This window comes from Carassius carassius, chromosome 21 (assembly GCF_963082965.1).
Source record: "Carassius carassius chromosome 21, fCarCar2.1, whole genome shotgun sequence".
NCBI classification, from domain to species: Eukaryota; Metazoa; Chordata; class Actinopteri; order Cypriniformes; family Cyprinidae; genus Carassius; species Carassius carassius.
Window position 1 is genome coordinate 31788658 of NC_081775.1, and position 18609 is coordinate 31807266.

Genomic DNA, 18609 nt, shown 5'->3' on the forward strand with positions numbered 1-18609 from the left:
GAGAGAGGACGGACAGACCGCTTCCTGCTGGAGATGCTGGATCTGGGCGAACTCTTGAGGATCAAAGTGGAGCACGACGACAAAGGCTCTTCGTCCGGGTGGTACCTGGAGTGTGTGGAGGTCACTAACACCGCCAACTGGGTGGCCACCATCTTCGTCTGCGGAAAGTGGCTGGACAGAAATAAAGCAGATGGACAAACTCACAGAGTGCTGTATCCGAAATATTAAACGCTTTGCATTTTTGACTAAAGACGTTTCAAAAATCCGACTCTTTGGGATGAAGCAGTTTGTACTTTTTTAAAGAAATTCAAATAAACGTGCTTGGAATAACGGTCATGTTTTTCATAATTTTTTTTTAAAATCTTATCACATTGCTGCAAACTTTATGTAAGCCGCCAAAAACGTTGTCTACTGACGTGTTCATAATAAGCAATTTTGTCAAACCGCTTTGAGATTCAATTGTTTTGAGCCATCCTGAGATTTTAAGTTAATATTTAAATAATTTATCATTGCATTTGCATGTTCACGATTCTCTGACAGTTAATAGTCAAGTGACATGCAGAAAGAAAAAAAATATTTCATATTTTTAGTGTTTCATTTTGATTGTTTATATTATACATTTTTGTGATTTAAATAATCATTTGCTTTTAAAACAATCCACCAAGCTTTAAATTGATTGTTGGAAAAATTAAATTAATTGACAAATATTCAGTTTTTCTATTTATTTTGGGACTGAAAAAATGAACTAAGTAGTCATGACACATGCTTGGTTCTCTAAAACACAATTCCCTTAAATTTGTTTTAAATCATTATGTTAATGGCGCTTTGGAAGCAAAACCACTTGGAGATGAAGGGATTTCTTGAATCCACCCCGTATTATATAAATCCATATTTAAAAAATGTATCAACACAGTCGCATGGTTAAGATTCTCTTGATGTTGGTTTATAGTCACATGACATGCACAAAAACAAACATTTAATCTTTTAATAAGAGTTTAAATCAACTTAATGCATCCCTCAAATTGTGTGTTGGCGCATAAATTGATAAACGTCTAGTTTGTAATTTTCACTGGCACGTTCACAAACATTGTTTTTTCATTGTTTCATCATAGTTTGCATCTTTCATAAATCCAAACATGAATATCTGCAAAGATAGTCTGAAAACTCAAGGCTTGATTTGATTTGATTTCCTTTTTCTATATATATATATATATATATATATATTAGAGTTTCCAGGAAGTGTCTGATCGGTTGATTGATTAATCACATGATCATGATCAGCTGTGCTTGAGCTTTTAAAGCTCCTGTGAGACTGTTAGATGGTTTTAGACAGTGATTTGCTGTTTCTGAGAGATTGGTATCTTCTCTGTGGCTGTTTATGTTTCTGCTCTTCATTTAGAAAAAGATGGTTATTCATTTTCTCTGTTCATCATCAGTTTATTTTTCTATTAGTTGTTGAAGCCTCTGTAAAGCTCTATAGGAATTTTTCACAACACCTTATTTGGACGAAACCAATTTCTTTTAAAGGATTTTTGTTTTCTAATTTTCTCTTATTTTGGCTTTCCTGATTGAGGAAAGTGCTGACTGAAACTGTTTTATTTTTTTACCACAAAAAGATTAAACCTCAAACTATCGACAAATGTGCAATATAATTACAGCGGTAAATCCTGAGAATTAAATATCGGTCATTAATCAACTGCGTTTCCTAAAGTGAAGAACCTTTTATTATTATTATTATTATTATTATTATTTTAAACACCCACCCCCTCATTAAACTCTCAAAACCAAACAGGCTTCAGTAAGTGATATTGTTTTAGACAAAATTACCAAAAGTTTCAAAAGTTCATTTCCTCTGCCTCATCCATTTCAAAATGATTGCGACGGCCAATCAAATCAAAGTAGGCGGGATTTACTGTTCAAATAATACGCGCGCAAACTCCAGCGCGCGCCGCTTTTTAACGAAAGAGTGTGAAGCGAAATGTAAGTAGCTAAACATGTAATATTTGACAACTTTTTCGAGACATTATTCAAGACGTTATTTAAAGTATTTGCGTACTACGGAGCCTACGACTTCTGTGGTCAAATTTCATCGTTTGAAATTACATTAATCATTCGTAATTTAATGTTATGAGACAATATATTTCTTTACTTTTTATTTCGCTATTGTCCCCCACACCATATTTATACACTTATAGTGTTGTAAAAATTTATGTATTTATTTTGTACATAGCTTTGTCTACACATTTTGATTTTCAGCACTGTGCACTTTAAAATATGGTCAACAAGTTTAATTTGAAAAATTGAAATTAAGTTATTTTGTTTACTCTGAACCACATGTTGTGACTTTAGTGTGCACTAAGGACACTCACCTTTGACCCGAGGCCTGACCTCTTGCACGCTTGGTGTTGTATGTGTTTTCAAGTGGCCAAGACCACAAGTATTGTGACAGGTCCTTATGTAAATATGTTTAAGTACATCCATTATTCACCATGTACATGACGTTAACTGTGCATGAAACAATGAAAAATATTTTGAGGCATTTTCAACATTTTATTTGAAAAAACACATACAAAAAGGGTCATATACAAGACAAGAAATTAAAAAAGAAAGAAAATTTGGGTTAAGCTATGCAACTTTTTGCATCATCATTAGTAATAAATACAGTACAAAATCCACCAAAAGTGAATCTATGATTTTTTTTTAATGCAATATACACGTATCTAGTTATCATACATTATAATCACCAAGCTATTGCTTAAATATTGTCAATACATATTTTTCTACTTGAGCTATAAAATATTCATGTCAGAAAACATTGCGCAGTAACAGCACACAGCAGTGTCTTATACAAAGAGCCACTTCCCTTTCACTGGCAGGTTATTCAACTATTTTTTTTTCTTTTTTCTTTTAATGTCAGCAGCAGAAAAAACATCAGAAATATTTATGGTAAAATATTTTAACATATGTATCCATTCTCATACGCATATTAAAACCTGAGAAAGACATGCATTACAGAGCTTGTGCTTTAGGATCTACGGTTCAGTCTGTTAGCGAAACATGATACTACTATTGCTTATGTCCAAAATCTGCTGGAGAGATGGATCAAATCAAGAGACTTTAAGGCTACACAGGCTAGAAACACAAATCGTAAAATATAAAGCCATTGTTATTTTTTTGTCTATTTCCGCGCAACCATGTAGAAAAAAATGAGTTTTCCAGGAGTGTTTTCGTATGGCAGGAAAAACACTTATTTAATCGGAAATAAGAGTCATCTGCAGTATCGGTGTGTTTCTACTGTAAACACAACGCCGTATTGGCAGATTGATATTTGGAGGATCGCAGCTAAATAACCTTACGCGCTAAAATCGTGGAATTTGATGAACGTACGGTAGCTACGCTAGAATGTACCAAAACACGACCTGCATTCAGACATTTAAAGCCCCTCTTATGAAGTACCGATACGTAAAGAAAATCTGCTACCTATGGGAAGAATAAGCATCACTTTAAATCCCGATTAAAAATACAGGATAAATTGACCGAAAGTTAAAACCAGATGGGGACAAGACAAGCAGCTATAATCAATCACAGTAAGCGCTGAACTCACTCCTCACTACTGAAAACACTGAAAACAGATTCACGGCCTGGAATCGCCGGCTCGCTTCAGAGCGACGAAACGAGCGGACGATGTTCGCAGTAGGCAAAACCAGGAGAGACATGCAAAACAATTCCAGTCCATTGAACAGTTTGCCTACGAGCTCACATCCGAAATTGCATTAATGGAATGTGACCAAGAAAACTACAGCACCACGCCCTCGGGGGAGATTTTAGCTTGTTTTGACACTTATACCCCCTAAAGTACAACCGCATGCAAGCAAAGCACTCCCATTAAAGTATAGCACAATGAGGTATTTATACACACGTTATGCTGACGCAAATAAATAAACCGACCGATTACATTGCGATACTAGTTCAGAACTTAAATACGCACTCATAGTAGGTAAAGTTAGTCATAAATAATGATTGTTAAATACTTAAGGCATTTCGACGCACAATATCATGTGTAAACTGTAAAACGCAGACGGACGATAAGAAAAGATCACGCGATACACGGCGGACGCTCACTGACGTGATCGCAAACAAGAACGCGCTTCCAACTTTTTAGCCTACAAGCAGCTGAACGCTTGAATTAAGGATAAGTTTTGGAAGCAAAGTCAAGAAGGTTATTTCGCAGAACACACCACAAAGACATCTGAAATGCTACGAAAAAACAGTCACGTACATTTAAAGTGGTCAGTGAGGCAACAACTATCATTACGCAAAGAACTGTGCTGTTAAAGAGTCTGTTCCCTTGTTAGTTTTTTCATTTCTTCTCTTTTTTTTGGACGGAGTGCACGATACGCAAGGAAACTGAGTGCAAATGCAAAAAGCAGGGAAAGGGAAACAATCACACGACCCCATCAGAAATTGAGTGCATTTACAAAAATAACCACTAACTACATTAAGACGACAAAAAATTACTTGTTTGTTTGTTTTTGCCAGCATTGCAGCTACTAGTCGAGAAGCTGAACCAGCCTCGCACACAGGTTGGCAACAGTAGGAAAAAGAAGAAATCAAACGAGAAATCATGATCATGAAGAAGAGCTTAGAAAAGTTATGTTTGGTTTCTATAAAACAAATGGCTTTACTCCATTGTCATGTCCTCTAGAAATGGCAGCAGACATGTTTCATGCACGTTATGACTCTAGAGATGCTGCTTTACGACCAAGCGAGACCACGAGTCACAGAGAGAATGGAAACACGAAGTTATGCCGTTAGTGTTTAACGTGTGCTTGTGCTACAGGCATTAAGGTACATATTTCACTCGTGGTGATTCGGAGACGCATCGAGAACACAGTGTCTTCAGGATTAGTAGAGTATCACGCGGGAAACGTCCTCATGCATGTCGACCTCTCGTCAGAAGAACCTCTCACTTCAAACATGCATTTGGTGAATACGATCCTCAAGGCATCACAAGCACAAAATGCGGACTGTCACGGTTCATATCAAGCCTGGCCTTACGGTTTTACATATGGGCATCAAGCATCACCTCTGATAATTACAGACACGATGACGGAGCGTTTTAAATACAGGGTCATTGTTCTACTCTTATGATTCTCTCATTCGCTAATGACTTTGATTCCCGTTGTTTTGTTTTGTTTTCACAAATGATTCGTTCAACTACGTTTAAAGTTCATGACCAGCCACGTGTAATATGTTGGACTTTGTGGTGTTCATGATGTAATGCTTCATGTGTGACCTACTGAACACTGAGAACATTTGGTTGGTCTTCATTTGAGATCATTCAGAGACGTTCGGAGTGGCATTTGCCGCTCTAAACACACACACATGCAGAGCACTTTGACTGAAACCATCTTCATCGACAGACTCGTTCTTCTCCATGTGCTGGATGGACTCTGTCTTCAGGGCTATCCGTCTTCCCCGTTCTACATCATCAGTTGGCTCAGAAGGCAGAGGTGAGAGGTGATGGAGATGACACACATTTGGCAAAGTACCCACGAGGGGATGAAGAAAGACAATAGGACTTTTAGCTAATGCTACACGAGACATCAGCTATCAGGGGACAACTGCGTCTCAATGTCTACCCTGCAGATGGGACACTTCTTATTGGTTGCCAGCCACTGGTCAACACAAGTCTGATGGAAGAGGTGCATGCAGGGTAATCTCCTGGGGAGAGAAAAAAGAAAGAATTTGATGAAAGATAAAGCCACTACACGGGTGAACGAGTTTTGAGTAGAGCGTCAAAGCACCTGACGTCCTCTCCGTCCTCAAGCATCGAGAGGCATATTGTGCATTTCTCATCCGTGTCGAGCTCCTCTTCATCCATGCCAATCTTCAGCTCTAGAGGTCTTCTCTACGAATCACAAGATCAGATATTAGTCTTTTAGCACATGCTTTTTAATCCAGAAGAAATGTAGACTTCATTAAAAACAGGTTCAACCAGGAGTCAAGAGTAAAACAGTCACATATGTGACCATGGACCACAAACCAGTCACCAAACCGGTCAATTTTTTTTTTTCAATTGAGATTTATAAACCATTTGAAAGCTGAATATATAAGCTTTCCATTGATGTACACTGAAAAAATTATAAAGGCAACACTTTTGTTTTTGCCCCCATTTTTCATGAGCTGAACTGAAGGTCTAAGACTTTTTCTATGTATACAAAAGGTCCATTTCTCTCCCCCATTACAGTAAAACTGCACATTTTAGAGTGGCCTTTTATTGTGGCCAGATTAAGACACACCTGTGCAATAATCATGCTGTCTAATCAGCATATTGATATGCCACACCTGTGAGGTGAATGAATTAATTTCAAGTAATTAACCCCAACACAACAGGACGATAAGGAATATAATTATGCAAGGATGTAACAAATGTCGACACATAACAGTCTTGACAGGAACTTTTAAAGGCCATTGTACATCTGTGGATTTACCTTTTTGTACTTGTGAGGAAAAGTAAACCTCTCGATGGTGGTCTGCACAGCTCCTCTGTTCACATTGCCCAGTCTGTCCTCCAACTGCAGGAGCTCCTGGAATCAAACCCACATACATGATGACACGAGATGATGATTAACTGTGAAGCAGAAGATGTGTGATCAAGAACACCAAGTGTGATGGTACCTCGTAACTCTCCCGCACGGCAGACGCATGGCGAGACGGACTGAGGCTTTGGAGAGCCAGCAGATGTAATTGAGGATATGGATAGTTTCTGATCTCATGGAAAACCTGTGAAGAACAGCATTAATCAACATTAAACATCAGTGAAGCAGAGTTTATTAGCACTTTAATAACAGATAAATTGCTTAAACAGTGGGATTAGCAACAACAAGGTCATTGGTTGGACTCCTAGGGAATGTATGTACTGGTCAGTTACTTCAGATAAACCATCCGTCATGTGCACACAGGAAACCAGAATGATTGAAGCAGTATTGGGGAACATTAAAAGTAAAGCATTACAATATTGCATTACTCCCTAAATGAGTAACTAATTCTGTTACTTTTTATGGAAAGGCAATGCTTTACCTTACTTTTGAGTTACTTTTTTAAATCTAGGCAGGGCTTGCTAGTTCGTTTTTAATATAACAAAGTATATTTTTCACACCAAAAGTGAAGTGAATCCAACTCAGGCTGAAGAAAATGTAAATTCACATCTGTACAGTAGAGGGCACCGCTCAAACTAATCACATTAAGAATATGACAGAAATTAAACACAAATGTGTAATTTTTGCTTAGAATGGTTGAATTGGATCATCGAAGGTCAGTAGCGAAGACAGTTATACAATGGGATTTAATAAATAAATTATATTTGTTTTGTTTAACATTTGATTATTGCAGTTTGCATACTGAGTTTGCATTTGAAGATGCAACTGTATACAAGGAAACAGAAGGTTCAGACTGACCACTTGTGCTGAGGTGGTGTTCCTGGGGAAGTGGTGCAGTCGTGGAGAGGTCAGGTAATGCTGATAATGTTGAGTAAGGGGAGAGACATGGTACTGAGGCAGGGCTGGATCCACACTCAGATCCCTGTATGTGAACATAGTAACGATGTCATTCGGGCAAAGCCAAATGGTACTAGCCTATCAAGTCACTGAATACAGACATACCAGTCCGTTCCTTCGGCAAGGTAGCGCGGCTGCTGCGGCGGTGGGGGAATGTGAATGGATGGAGGGTATTCAAACGGTGGCCGCAGCGGATGGGGAAGGGTTCGGTCTGGAGCATGTCTGCTGGGAAAAATCACAACCTAACTATTAGAGACAGAGTCAGCTGGATGAATACATGGACCGATTATCATAATATACCAGAAAAACGAATATTGTACTAGTTTCGGATATGAAAATAACCACTGATGAATTCTTCTCAGTAAGACACTACAGTAATTTTTTCTTCCTGCTCTTCAAAACTGCAATTCATCAACTGGCCGCTATAGGCAGGCTGCAAAAGGGAGTCAATCTCATAGACTCCCCATGTTAAAATGACCAACTTTACCACAGAAAAAACATTTACAGTCTGGTATAAAAAGTGGTTTCAGTCTATATAGCAAATTTGCCCTTCGTGACAACTGTGAGTAGGGTTTATTTTTTAAAAGCTAATCCGTTTAAATTATATTAAGCCTCAAAGTTCTGCATAATGAAGGGCGTGGCCACTTGAGTGACAGGTGGATTGTCGCTGTAATGAGTTGAAAACGCTGTCATACCTGGGCTGTGGAAGTATCCTCCTGTGCTGGGCCTCCAGGATCTGTTGCTGGATGAGGTATTGCTGGTGTAAAGCCTGAGGTAGGAAGGGGGGGGGTGGGATGTCCTGGAACGGTGGAGCTGGTATGTGGTTGAGGGGTGGATGTAACGCCGTGGCTGGCTGGTGCGTGGGGCCGAGATGATGGCTCATTCCTGTCTGAGATTGTCCTGGATGGGGCATTGGGAATTCAACAGGGATCTGGGCCTGGGGGCCAACGTGGAAATGCCGGCAAGAGGTAGCATGACTGTGCTGATGCCTGTTAAAATGAGATCCTGCAACAACAATGACATCAAAGTGAATTATGAATGGGATTAAACCGCTGCTGGACGCTGGCCTTCCTCCTCTCCTGGAGAAATCAATCATCAGCAGTGGGGTGTGATGGGAAATCAAGAGTGAAGGTGAGCAAATTGTGTTCGTGTTAATATTTTGGTTTTGGGTGTTATTAATCATACAGTTAGTGTTTAGAATTGGAAATCAAACTTATTATTGGATATTGTTATATATATATATACGATCAGACAGTGCGAACTGTTAACTGAAGTCAGTGACCAATTAATGTAAATATCAAGACATCAAAACTAGTTCAACCTCTCAGATTTGGTGGTTACATTTTGTTCATTTTCTTCTATCCAAACACAATACCCCTATTTGTTTTTTTCCAACAATTTTAAGTCGCTTTGGATAAATGCATCTGCAAAAATGACTAAATGTAAATGTCATCTTTTAATGTATTTTCACGTATTCACAACATTTGGAAACCAAACTGTGTGGTTTTCAACTGGTTTCAAAACCAATAAAGCACAACCCTTAAGATAAAGATTACACTGGTGATGTTACAAAGCATTAAAAAAAATATGTACCACTAACCCTAGACCTAGCTCCGGTAGTACATCCTGATATGATCAGATCCATCACTGACTTTTCTTAAGTCTCAACTTTTCTTGACTGATTTGTGATTGAGTCGTCCAATGAAATTGGCTGTTTAACTGTTTTAAATAACCGTATTCTACAGTGTCTTCTCACCTCAGCAGAGCAGATGTGAACGGTCTACAGTTATTTAGCGACTTCCCAAAAGCAGAATGAGAGATGGAGATCCTGGACAGCTGAAGGAATCCACAGCTGCTTTAGATTCTCAGCCAAATGTCTGAGTAAGAAGTAAATTGGGATTGGGTTTAGACCAAAGCTGCTGTATTTTTATGCAAGCTGTTAGCCCGTCATGCATTATCAATGAAGGGACTTGCGTTTTCTAACAACAGAACTTTGGATACGTGTGTGGGAACTATTTTCCAAAGCAATATCCATGTGCTGACAAAACTAAATCTCAAAGCCAATGACATCTCAATGGACGATAAGTAGTAAATCTTCCTAAATCAACATGCTCTGTTGGTTCTGGAGCAACAATCATAGTCCAGACCTCATCCATTGAGTGTATGTCCTGAAGTGTTAAGAAAGAGTCTGAAATCTGCTTGATCGATAGGAATGTTGTTTTAGGATTGACTCTTCACTCTTAGGAACATGTTTAGTGGATTTATCCAAGTGGATTGATTAACCTTCAACTCTAAACATTCAGTTTGGTTCATAGAGGCAAAATAACATCAGAAGCAGAAGAAATCACAGGAACCCAAGGCTTTTGCTGGTGCAGGGACAAGGCATGCAGTTAGCATGCTTTATTATGAGCTGACATGTGAATATTAATTTGCAGAGTAGTGATTGTGTTCAATAAAATGTCCTAGCATGACTGTAACTCGTGTTTTAAAAGGCTAACTTTACATGTAGGAAATGTCCTTCCTTCAGAAGTATTACTGATGTTTCACTGTATTAATGATGAAAGACAGGTGAATGTTTGAGACTGAGTTTGTGGGGTTGTGAAGGAGTTTTCTGCTGGCTACTTATAAGACAACAAATGAATGAGGAGATGAATCAATGCACCATTTTATGGCTTTGAGAAAACTTCAGAATTAATTTATGAGAAAGAAAACTATCATAGCAGAAATGGGGGGGGGGGGGGTGAGACAGCAAAGCAGAATTGTCAATCTCTTCACTCTTACTTTCTGCTGGCAGATACACAAAGACTGAAGGAATCGAAAACACATAAACCTAAATCACCAGATGAAATCATGTACAATGTGTCACCGTCACACAGAAATGAGACGTGGCCATTGCTCATTGTGCATTAGTGAGAAAAGATTCAATCACAGAGATGAAATGTGTGGATATACCTAGACACACCACAGAGAAAGGCCACGTTTACATTGCATCCGGATCATTTACAGTGAGAAGACTTAAAGGTGCAGCGTTAAAACCGTGATTGGAAATGTATCCAGTAGGATCTCATTCAAACTGTGGAGGTCTACGGTTATCGTGAACGCACACTGAACCTTTAAGTGCCTCAGTGATGAGCATAAATGACCACAGATCAACTCATTGAGATCTCATGATGAAAAAAAGCGAGGATATCCAGTCACAGCAGAGGGAGGTGGGTGGGGGGGGTGGAGACAATAAATGGAAATCAGCAAGAAGCACACTGGAGGTTAGGAAAAATACTATATTCTTTATTGAAAAATATTAGTATATGTGGATTTGTGTCATAATAATAAGTCCATGCAACAAATAAAACAACATTGACTGATAGCAAGGCCCACCATGCTCAGTACAGGGTTAACAGAACAAAAGCAACATCCAATGAGCAGATGCATCGGCTACAGCCCGTTACAGTACAGCAGGGTACATCTTTACTACAGAAAGATTACATTGGAGTCTATTCAATGTAGAATTAAAATAATATGAATAATGTGATTCATGCATTGACGTCTATTACCAGAACAAAAGGTAAAGAAACCACGACCAAACAATAGACATTTGCATTGCTCTAATAGAGGATCTCAGTAGCAGTGCAGGAAATCAACATCCCTGCCAAATGGATGGTATTTTGGACGCAATTTGGATTCAATGCAATTGGAGCCAATCATTCGTTAGTTGGCGTGTTGCTTCTTTGGGTGTTTTTTTTTTGTTTTTTGCTTTTGCTCAAATCATGATTGTGAATGATCGTGTAAAATCAGAAGGGCGATGGATGAAGCACACGTTATGTATGTGACAGCTAAAGGTTTTTGCGATCATCCGAGCACAAAATGCATCCATTTTACAGGAATTTACATACATGTTGACTATCAAAGCTGGATGGGACATACATAAGTCACTCTTCTAGAGCTATGGATGTGGGTTAAACTACAGCACTTGACATACAGACAGCTCTAAATGTGTTAGCTCTGGTTTTAGTGTGTGTTTGTTCTCAGGAAGGGAGCAGATCTGAGATGTTTGTCGTCTTCTGATGGAAATAGGAAATGAGGAGGGATCAGAACACAGATGATCATTAAAACACAATGATCTGATAATGCAGAATGTAGATTCAGCCTCCATAGACTATGAGACAGGAGATAAGAACAGAAATAAAGCACATGAAATCAAACTATGAGACAGGAGATCAGAAACAGAAATCAAAAAAGCTTCATGGAATCAGTGATGGAGGTAAAGTTAGCAGCTCAACTTAAAACTAGTTTCCTCATTAGACGAACAACACGCAGGTGTGGATGATTAAGCGGAGTTTCAAAAATAACACATTAGCTTTTGTTTGTTTGATGAACTGCAGATACTTTCTGAGGCTGACACAAACCTAGCCAAAACACTTATTTTATTCGTAAATTTAATACAAATGAGCATTACAAGACTGTATTTAATAACTGAACTGATGTATTGATGTTTTATTTGTTGACCAGTTGAGCTCAGGCCTGAATTAGCATCTTTAGCTTTCTGAGGTAAAAACCAAACCTCACAAATAAACCTCAACAAATACACACAGCGCTCAAATACACGATAAAGCGAATCGACAATCTGTCAAATAAAACTAATATACTTCATATAAGCCAGTTGATTTATTTTAAATGCATTTAAAAGTGAAATCTGACGCGGAAAGCGTCCTTCGATCGCCTAGCTAACAGATTAACGTTACCTCAGATCCGAATCAAACCTCGCCGATTCGCTTAAAAAAAATTCCAAATATCCTGGTTTTTATTGAATATATCCTCAGCAAGGATCTCACAGAAGCATATCGATCATTTGTGTGGATTAATAATCATGCATTAAACACGCAAAGGCCCTCAGATGTGATCTGATCTTGAATTAACGTGTTATAAATACCTCTATTTCTCACAGAGCCAAAGACAGGAAGAACCAGATATCCGACATGAACTAACACCATCCTTCAGATCTTCTGTTTGATGAACACAGACTGTAAACGGAGGAATAAATAATGTACATTCAGTGGGATCATATGCAGTCAGTCACCGCGAGGACAAAGAACAGCGGCGGCGACGTTCGATTCGCCTGCTGAATCGGTTTGAACGAACCGAGTCGCGAAGCATGTACGATAGGATTGATCGAATCCGCGAGTCGTGTTTTTAACAGGTTCGATTCGAAAGATCCATCCGAACGAACCGAGTGAACCAAACTGACCAAAGATCGAAACCAGCACGTTAATCTGACCGCTAGAGGCGCCACTGAGAACAAAATGATTATGTTGATTAGTTGAATATCAATAACTACACCACAGTTGGTCTGGCAGAGCTTTAATTGCAAAACAACAACAACAAATATTTTACAGTACCATGTTTTATTAGTTTACTAGCACAGTTGCCAATTATTTAAAAATAAAGCAGGTAAAATAAAATTTTTGTACATGATGCATGAAAAGTTACATATAAAGGTATTAAAGGCAAAAATTGTTATTCAAGTACTTGGTTATTTACAGCTTGTGGTCTAACCATTTGCATTGAAAATAACAATAAAAATTTAAAACAAAACCCACAAAATTCATTTAATTCATTTTGCATTAAACATCATAAAACAACCACTTGTGTGTGTGTGTGTCTGTATATATATATATATATATATATATATATATATATAACAATAACAAATGAATAAAATGTACAAAAATATAAAAAATAATAATAATTCATTCAATACTATTAGACACTTTGGTTGTTCATTCTTGGCCCATACCTACTTTTCTTTTTCTTTTTTACAATTTGACAAAAAAAGAAAAGGAAAAAAAAAACTTTAAACAACTGTAAATCATTAAATAGTGTCTTAGAGTCAAGTGTACAATCTGTTGTTTTGTTTTTTTAAACCTGGATAACAGCGATACCATAGAAAATAAATTTTTGGGTCCCCAAAGAACCTTTCAGTGAACCATCTTTTCTTAATGTAAAGAACACTTGAATAATCTAAAAAATCTTTTTCCACTATAATGCAATGGAAAAGGTCCCATACATGTTAAAGGTTTTTCATTAAACCATCGTTTCCAGTGAAGAAGCTTTATTTTTATCTGTTTTAAGTGTGTTGAAAGATCATCCTGATTCAAAATCAAGTGGGAAAACAGCAATCTGGATTCCTGAGAGCCCAGTAGGAACTGAAACGCTCACTGCTCAAGAGTGCACTGCAGCAAAGGTTTAACATTTAGTTGCATGATGGGAATGTTTTTCCTTTATGTTCTTATACTGCACTATTCCCAATGATATTCATAATTCACTGACACTGCATACACTCTGAGCAGGAACCTTTAGTTCGAATAAATAACCCTATGAGGTCTGTAAGAAAAAAGAAACCAATTTTTACACTGCCACAAATACTGCGGAGAGTATTTATATGTGACCCTGGAGCACAAAACCATAAAGGTCAATTTAAAATTGAGATAATCTTTCCATTGATGTTTGGCATAACAGAGAAATTTATAATTTTGATCCATACAATGTATTGTTGTCTATTGCTACAAATGTGACTGCTTTTGTGCTGCAGAGTGAATATTGTTGCACTGCCGCTGTATTTATCATGGTATTCTTCTCTACTGCTGTGCATTATGAAAAATTACCTTTTTCCCCAGTAAAATTATAAAAATGAGGTGAATCGGTTGTGGAAAGGATTGCATGTTACTCTGTGCTGCCGTAGTGGTTCAGCGGATCTGACGTCTCCTGAAGACTCGTGTGTGAGAGCTCCTCGTCTTTATCTGACGTGTGTCTGGCGCTGAACAGATCCGATACGAAGAACACCTGCATTGAGAGAGAGAGAGAAGTGCGTTGGTTACAACTTGCCATGCGTTTATTAAAGAGAATACAGCTTCACTTACAGTAAACAGTGCCACGGCGGCTCCCTGAACGAATCCAGTGAGAACGTCACTCCAGTGGTGTTTATAATCAGAGACGCGCGACAGACCCACGTAAAGACACACAGCGATCAAAGAGAACTGCAGAGTCGGACGAACCAGTCGAGCCCAACTTGCTCTCAGTCTAGACTGAAGATACAGCTGAAGAGAGAAACAGAGATTTAAATGATAAACATCACTAAAGGCACAGTAAGAAAAACTCCAACACACGCCTCTAATTTAATGAAGTACTGTCATAAAAACACACTTACAGCAAGAAACAGCATACAGTACATGGAGAATGATGAGTGACCAGAATAAAAGGAAAGCCTGTCGGAAGAAGGTTGTACATCATAATTAGCAAATCGGATGCAATGTGTTCGTTTCCTAAACCAAACAATGCACTCACGGATTAAAGCGTAAAATGAATTTTACTTTCTGAATGGGAGTGTTGTAGTTGCATTGTTTTGCACTCTCACCGGCCTTCATTGACGATGACTGGATCTCCTGTGCATGTGAAGTTCTCAATATAACCAGATTTACAGTCAATGAGGCTCCAGTCTGGTTTACACATGGTCAGAAAGTGCGGTCGCAGACGGCCGATGGTGTATTTGGCGATATCAGTCAGAGACTGACTCAACGCCGCTCCAAACACGAATGATCCTACGGCCTTGTACACACACACTATATACTCATAACTGAAAGAAGCTCTGGACCGCAGATACAAGGAAAAACACTCACTGAAGATTATCTGTGGTGAAGAGAAAACAAAACGCATGATGTTTAGATCAACTAATGGCAAATGAAGATCAGAGCCCATATTCACAAAACATTTGATCTTACCAGAAAGCAAGCGAACACTTACTATCAACAGCGCGAATGGAATCATTATCCCCATCAGTAACTGGTAGGATATGGTGTCTTCTTTAAAAGGGTACCTGATGGAGTCATCGTTGCAAAAAAAGCCTCTTTTGAATGGCGTGTGCTGAATATTCAATATCGCAAAAGGAAGTCCAGCTGCGACAAAGACAAAGCACAAAAGAGAAGCACTGAATCATTGCACGTTTTGATAAGAAATCACAGTCTCAACACTGAACAATTCCCTCATCCACAGACATTCTAAACATTTCTATGCATGATCTAATAATGCACATCATTTAAGACCAAGAAAAGAAAATCGAAGGAAACACAATGCGTCACTTAATTCAACATTTATTTTTTGCAGAGTAATTTGCATTTAATTCCACAACTTTTTTTTTAATTCAAGACGTTCTGGTTTGATTTAAGACCTTTTAGGGCCTTAATTAAGCAACTATTAAGACCGTTATGATACCTGCAGAAAAACGTTAGCTATATCATCATTCATGGAACATTTTTTATTTTATTTTTACGTTGTTACTTACTAACGGTCAAAAATCATCCCAAAGTAATGTTCCCATGATGCATGTAAAATCATAACACAAAATATTCCCTTAATGTGTTCTTAAATGTTTGCATAACCAAGAAACATGTTTTTAAATACCATGATAAACTATCGTTAGTGAAGGAAAACCTGCAGTAAAACTACAGTAACCATAGTTTTTGGTTTCATTTGTAGTAAAAACATAGTTTATATTCGTAAGGGTTTAGAAATAACATTGACAGAACATTCTTAGAACATTTTTTTTGTTTGCTGGTCCATTTTTACAGTATGAATATAATGTAAACAAACTTATCTGTGAGCAGCTATACTTTATTTCACTTCATAAAAGAAACTAAAGAACTGTATCTCGATACAAGCGCTTACTCATGATTTTCTGAGCGATAATAAAAGTGTGTATTGCGATAAATGTGCAATGAATTACGTATGAATAAGATATAATGAGTATGTTTGGTAATCTACATGGATTTATGTGCTTCTGGAATAAATGTATCATCAAAGAGCGGAAGTGAAACAATGTTCGCGTGTCAGAGATACATTCCGATCCATCAGAATCTCGAGCGGTAACAATAATAACGCAGCTGAGAGAAGCCAGACATCTGTAGAGTTTCTGTTTTTATTCTGAATATGAATGTGAACTCTTACCGAGCACCACGCAGCTGACGTCCACACAAACACTGAAGATTCCTTTAGTCTCGAACATTCTCGCAAACACACTTCTGGAGCCTTTGGAGAACTTATAACTGAGCATTTATTTACATCAGATGAAACAATACAGCTCTTTAATGTTTTTTTCACGAACGTTAAGCGGATATAATCGGATCATCGAGTGAAGAAACACCCGACTGCTTCTCCAATCTCTTTTCCGTGGATCATATGTGTTTTATGGCTCTGGTTCGATGTAAGTCGCTGTTTTATCTCCGGTTACTTCACATCGTATGATGGTGAGGTCAATCCCTCCGCCTGTCAATCATCTACAGGCTCCGCCCACCGCTTCCTCTTCCTCTGCAGAGTCACTGATGCCTAAAATAGAGCAGAGCTCCTGCATTCTCATTCAGGTTTCACAACATTCCAAACATTATTTAAAATGTAAAATAAACAGGCCACACTGAAGTCAAGTCAGTTTTATTTATAAAGCCATTTATACAATACAGATGTTTCAAAGCAGCTTCACATTACGGGAAAACAGTGTTGATCAGTTTTGTTCAAGTAATAGATTTTAATATCAAGGTTTTGTTTGATTAACAGATTTAAATGTTGTTCGGTTTTGATCAATTAATTAAAATGTCAGTTTATGTTCTGATTAACAGATATAAATGCTGGTAAATTTTTGAGTAACATATTGAAATATCGGTCGATTTTTTTTTTTTCCAAATGACAGATTTAAATATCGATCGATTTTGTTCAAATGACAGATTTAAATATCGGTGGAATTAGTTCGATTAAGAGATTTAAATATCGGTGGAATTTGTTCGATTAAGAGATTTAAATATCGGTGGAATTAGTTCGATTAAGAGATTTAAATATCGGTGGAATTTGTTCGATTAAGAGATTTAAATCCATCCATCCATCCATCTTCTACCGCTTATCCGGGGCCGGGTCGCGGGGGCAGCAGTCTAAGCAGAGAACCCCAGACTTCCCTCTCCCTAGACACTTCCTCCAGCTCTTCTGGGGGGACACCGAGGCGTTCCCAGGCCAGCCGGGAGACATAGTCTCTCCAGCGTGTCCTAGGTCTCCCCCGGGGTCTCCTCCCAGTGGGATGTGCCCGGAACACCTTCCCGGGAAGGCGTCCAGGAGGCATCCGGAACAGATGCCCGAGCCACCTCAGCTGACCCCTCTCGATGTGGAGGAGCAGCGGCTCTACTCTGAGCTCCTCCCGGGTGACTGAGCTTCTCACCCTATCTCTAAGGGATCGCCCAGCCACCCTGCGGAGAAAGCACATTTCGGCCGCCTGTATCCGGGATCTTGTCCTTTCGGTCATGACCCAAAGCTCATGACCATAGGTGAGAGTAGGAACGTAGATTGACCGGTAAATCGAGAGCTTCGCCTTGCGGCTCAGCTCTTTCTTCACCACGACAGACCGGTACATCGACCGCATTACTGCAGAAGCTGCACCGATCCGTCTGTCAATCTCCCGTTCCATCCTTCCCTCACTCGTGAACAAGACCCCAAGATACTTAAACTCCTCCACTTGAGGCAGGAACTCTCCACCAACCTGAAGTGGGCAAGCCACCCTTTTCCGACTGAGGACCATGGCCTCGGATTTGGAGGTGCTGATTCTCATCCCAGCCGCTTCACACTCGGCTGCAAACCGTCCCAGTGCATGCTGAAGGTCCTGGCCTGATGAGGCCAACACGACAACATCATCCGCAAAGAGCAGAGACGAAATCGTGTTGTCACCAAACCTGACCCCCTCCGGCCCCTGGCTGCGCCTAGAAATTCTGTCCATAAAAATCATGAACAGAACCGGCGACAAAGGGCAGCCCTGCCGGAGTCCAACACGCACCGGGAACAAGTCTGACTTACTGCTGGCAATACGAACCAAGCTCCTGCTCCGTTCGTACAGGGACCGGATAGCCCTTATCAAAGGGCCCCGGACCCCATACTCCCGGAGAACCCTCCACAGGCCGCCGCGAGGGACACAGTCGAATGCCTTCTCCAAATCCACAAAGCACATGTGGACTGGTTGGGCATACTCCCA

The 18609-nt window shown here is 39.1% G+C and overlaps 3 protein-coding genes across 5 annotated transcripts in view; 1 reads left to right on the forward strand and 2 right to left on the reverse strand.

Annotated features, from left to right (window-relative positions):
* LOC132097266 (lipoxygenase homology domain-containing protein 1-like) overlaps positions 1-326 on the forward strand; it is an 8050-nt gene extending 7724 nt beyond the window's left edge. The window contains exon 11 of the mRNA XM_059502889.1: positions 1-326. This exon is cut by the window's left edge and continues 253 nt beyond it. Coding sequence (XP_059358872.1) covers positions 1-228 — 228 coding nt within the window. The 3' untranslated portion in view covers positions 229-326.
* A 2211-nt stretch (positions 327-2537) lies between these two features.
* Positions 2538-13213, reverse strand: ark2cb (arkadia (RNF111) C-terminal like ring finger ubiquitin ligase 2Cb). Of its 3 annotated transcripts, none has more exons than XM_059504318.1 (8): positions 12487-13213; positions 8255-8564; positions 7665-7781; positions 7461-7584; positions 6682-6786; positions 6495-6590; positions 5808-5911; positions 2538-5724 (listed from the first exon to the last, which is right to left on the reverse strand). In XM_059504318.1, the coding sequence occupies exons 1-8, from the start codon at positions 12545-12547 to the stop codon at positions 5607-5609; spliced, it is 1035 nt and encodes a 344-aa protein (XP_059360301.1). In that variant the 5' UTR covers positions 12548-13213; the 3' UTR covers positions 2538-5606. The 3 variants fall into 3 exon arrangements, 2 of the variants coding, with proteins under 2 accessions (XP_059360301.1, XP_059360300.1); XM_059504317.1 differs by having other exon boundaries at positions 7665-7784; XR_009422840.1 differs by lacking the exons at positions 2538-5724; positions 5808-5911; positions 6495-6590; ... (2 more) ...; positions 7665-7781; positions 8255-8564 and adding an exon at positions 10830-11712.
* Positions 13214-14136: 923 nt separating this feature from the next.
* Positions 14137-16888, reverse strand: LOC132097267 (phospholipid phosphatase 1). Its single transcript, XM_059502890.1, has 6 exons — positions 16554-16888; positions 15354-15505; positions 14968-15239; positions 14761-14818; positions 14474-14650; positions 14137-14396 (listed from the first exon to the last, which is right to left on the reverse strand). Exons 1-6 carry the CDS (start codon positions 16657-16659, stop codon positions 14277-14279), a joined length of 885 nt encoding a protein of 294 aa, XP_059358873.1. The 5' UTR covers positions 16660-16888; the 3' UTR covers positions 14137-14276.
* Between the last annotated feature and the right edge of the window lie 1721 nt (positions 16889-18609).

Excerpts from the sequence above, each read along its gene's own strand:
- LOC132097267 (XM_059502890.1), bottom strand. The coding sequence starts at position 16,659 with ATGCTCAGTTATAAGTTCTCCAAAGGCTCCAGAAGTGTGTTTGCGAGA. Across the intron at positions 15,240-15,353 it reads TTCCATTCGCGCTGTTGATA|ATAATCTTCAGTGAGTGTTT; the intron begins GTAAGTGTTCGC and ends TCTTCACCACAG. Across the intron at positions 14,397-14,473 it reads CCGCCGTGGCACTGTTTACT|GTGTTCTTCGTATCGGATCT; the intron begins GTAAGTGAAGCT and ends CTCTCAATGCAG.
- ark2cb (XM_059504317.1), bottom strand. The coding sequence starts at position 12,547 with ATGGTGTTAGTTCATGTCGGATATCTGGTTCTTCCTGTCTTTGGCTCT. Across the intron at positions 6,591-6,681 it reads CCGTGCGGGAGAGTTACGAG|GAGCTCCTGCAGTTGGAGGA; the intron begins GTACCATCACAC and ends GTTTGATTCCAG. Across the intron at positions 5,912-6,494 it reads TTCCTCACAAGTACAAAAAG|AGAAGACCTCTAGAGCTGAA; the intron begins GTAAATCCACAG and ends TGTGATTCGTAG.